The sequence below is a fragment of the Temnothorax curvispinosus genome, unplaced genomic scaffold, assembly GCF_003070985.1.
Source record: "Temnothorax curvispinosus isolate PA1 unplaced genomic scaffold, ASM307098v1 QBEX01014329.1, whole genome shotgun sequence".
In the NCBI taxonomy this organism is placed as follows: domain Eukaryota; kingdom Metazoa; phylum Arthropoda; class Insecta; order Hymenoptera; family Formicidae; genus Temnothorax; species Temnothorax curvispinosus.
Window position 1 is genome coordinate 1 of NW_020224109.1, and position 2,965 is coordinate 2,965.

The 2,965-nt window shown below is 35.0% G+C and overlaps 2 protein-coding genes across 2 annotated transcripts; one reads left to right on the forward strand and one right to left on the reverse strand.

Moving 5' to 3' along the window:
* The first annotated feature begins 57 nt into the window (after nt 1-57).
* Nucleotides 58-1,659, forward strand: LOC112464575 (myosin-IB-like). The gene is made up of 5 exons (XM_025031645.1): nt 58-297; nt 411-626; nt 897-994; nt 1,132-1,234; nt 1,320-1,659. Exons 1-5 carry the CDS (start codon nt 73-75, stop codon nt 1,332-1,334), a joined length of 657 nt encoding a protein of 218 aa, XP_024887413.1. The 5' UTR covers nt 58-72; the 3' UTR covers nt 1,335-1,659.
* A 162-nt stretch (nt 1,660-1,821) lies between these two features.
* On the reverse strand, nt 1,822-2,965 carry LOC112464576. The gene is made up of 3 exons (XM_025031646.1): nt 2,898-2,965; nt 2,171-2,335; nt 1,822-2,085 (listed from the first exon to the last, which is right to left on the reverse strand). Exons 2-3 carry the CDS (start codon nt 2,268-2,270, stop codon nt 1,919-1,921), a joined length of 267 nt encoding a protein of 88 aa, XP_024887414.1. The 5' UTR covers nt 2,271-2,335; nt 2,898-2,965; the 3' UTR covers nt 1,822-1,918.

Consider the following 2,965-nt stretch of genomic DNA (forward strand, 5'->3'; position numbering starts at 1 on the left):
TCATTTTCCGTTGCATAATAAACGATATAGTAAATATATGTAATTGCACAGGCATCAGAGCATTTGCGCGTAATGCATATGCTATGGAAAGCCCGTTGTTATCGAAAGGCGTTAAGCAAGGAGGACAAAGACCATTTTGAGTTAAAGATTCTTGCCGAGTCTTTGTTCAAGAATAAGAAGAAATCTTACGCAAAGAGTGTAGGTCCGAGATTTGTAACCGATCGTCTCGGTGAGGAGTACAAAGCACTGCGACAGAGCTTTACGAATAACATTTTGACATCCGGAGAAAACATAAAGGTAAAGATAAATCCGAAAGTCATTGCAATACTAATTTTTTTTCTTTCATGCTATATGTATTTAAAATGAATTCTATAAAATGGAAATCCTAAAATTACAATCCATGCTTTTAGTACGCCACTCCCGTCATTAAATACGATCGGCATGGGTATAAGCCACGCGAGAGAGTACTCATTTTAACACAGAATGCCGTATACATTCTCGACACCCTTAAAACCTTCAAGCTTAAGCATCGTCTACCTTACAAGGCTATCGAGGAGTTGGTCGTTACCAGGGAGTCGGATAATTTACTCGTCGTTAGGATACCACCCGAATTGAAAAAGGATAAGGTATAATACCTAGAATTTCAATAAAAATCTTAATATCTTTAACTCTAAAGAGAATTATTTCAAGCTAACAGTAAAAAATAAAAAAAGTATATAAGCAAATGATAAATTATTTGCTTATAATGATATAATACGAAAATTAATAAATAATTTGATGTTTAGCAACTGGAATAAACTAAATTAGAAGTGAAAAGTAATTTAAAATTAAGTGATTTATTAAAATCAATAAATATAAACAGGTGATCTATAGTTCCGCGCATTTCTGCTTTACAGGGTGATTTGATCTTGGAAGTTCCGCATTTAATAGAAGCGTTAACGAAAGCGATCGATATCACCAATCCGAATATTCTTAAAATCGTCAATACCGAATCGTAAGTTCCCATCCAATTTTTTCAACATTATATTTATCCCTTTAATGATATATTCAATGAAAATTCAATTTGGCTAATCTGTTGTTTGCTACTTTTTACCCTACTTCTACTAATATTTACAATGTCATGTGTCTCAGTGTGTCCCACAAACTAGTCAGCGGTAAGGAGGGAGTCATTGAAGTTAGGACCGGCGCCACTCCGGCGATCAGTAAAAATCGAGAGAGTGGACATTTATTAGTGGTAAGGATCCGACATCCCGAAATAATCCTAATCCTTTCGAGCAATCGTCTGTCCGTCGCAATGGTTTTAAATCGTCGAATTTCAGGTCGCTTCCCCGTAAAACTATCCCAAGAGGATCTCTCGAGAACCGGAAGAACCGGTGCCACGATGTTTGGAGCAGCCTTAACACAATGTGATTTAGAAAATACGCAACAGAACATTAAGAAGAGATAATATATGACATTTTAATACATCTTTAAATTACTCCGGCGATTTTGTCACCTTATCACGAAAGGGTGATAAAATGACAGTATACAGGTCTTTCATTCCGACGTACAGATTACGTCAGAATTGTTGAAAGTATGGAAGGCCCAGAGTGCCATAAGGCCTCCTGTATAATATTTCCTTGTAAATTAGGTAATATTATTAAACGATATTTATTCTGATAGGAAGAAGGATAAAACCGACCGGATTGGTGAGTTCGCGCTTGTCAGTAATTTATAAACGTTATTTAAATATAAACTAAGCTTCAGTTACGCGAGCGCAATAAATGGAAAGAAATTCTCTCTTCACTTTCCTCACTGTGACCACATCCCTTTTCCAATAAATAGTATCGAACAGAACAATATCTTTTAATTAAGAAAGATACGTACATACGTAAATCATGTATTACTGATGTAAGCAGGTATTATAACACTTAACGTATCACTGTTTCTTCGAACTGGAAGGATCTTTCTTTCTGAGGGTTTTTCTTCCTTCTAAGGCTCTCCCTCGCAAGTCATCTTCCACCGCGGTGTTCACCGTCTTTGAGATCATCTTCTTCAATTTCTGCGCTTCTTGCAACTTTGTCTTCTTCGGCTGAACAGGGGCATCTTTGAGAAAGAGAATATTACCATAATCTCAATATCATTATGATTCAAGAAAGCTTACTCTTTCCTAATCACAGTAATCACTTACTTCCACGTCTTTGGATAGCAGGGCCTTTCTTGCTCTTGTTGGCTTTTGCCTTTGCCGCCGCCGGTAGCTTTGTCTTAACTTTGAGTTTTCCCTGCGGCATTATACTTCACCACTTATATGCAAGCTCAAGTTTATAGATTCAACAAATGTAATCGCTCATAAGCCCTGTAAAAGAAATGAGAGCATAAAGACATTAGATGGGTGCAGAAAAAATCTTCGACAGAGTGGATTAAATAATTAAATACATCAATTATACACAACAGAAGTATAATACCAATTTATAAAATATATTTTTTATACGCAAGGATACACGAGAATAATTTCCATATCTATCAGATTAATTAGTCTAGTCCTAAGAATTAGAAAAAGATGAAAAGTAAGTTAAACCGAAATTTTAATGTTAATCTAAATTAATAGAAATGTACATAAATCTCTCGTAACAAATATTAAAGATTAAATTTACAGAACAGAGCTGATATAAATTTGCGAGAAATATCTTTTCTACATACAAAGTTATGCTAAATCGAACATTTTCCTCGTAACAATATTGAAGATTAAATTTACAAAGCAGAGGTGATTCCTTTAATTACATATAAATTTGTGAACTACATATTTTTTCTATATACCTACAAAGTTATGCTAAATTGTACATTTTCTTTGTAATAATATTGCAGATTAAATTATAAAAACCATGCGTTTATAGGTTATATCGCATCACAATACGTACCGAGAAGCTCCAGCTTTTATGCAGAGATGCCAATGGTGCTGTTTTGCCCGCTGCCTGCGCGCCTGGTG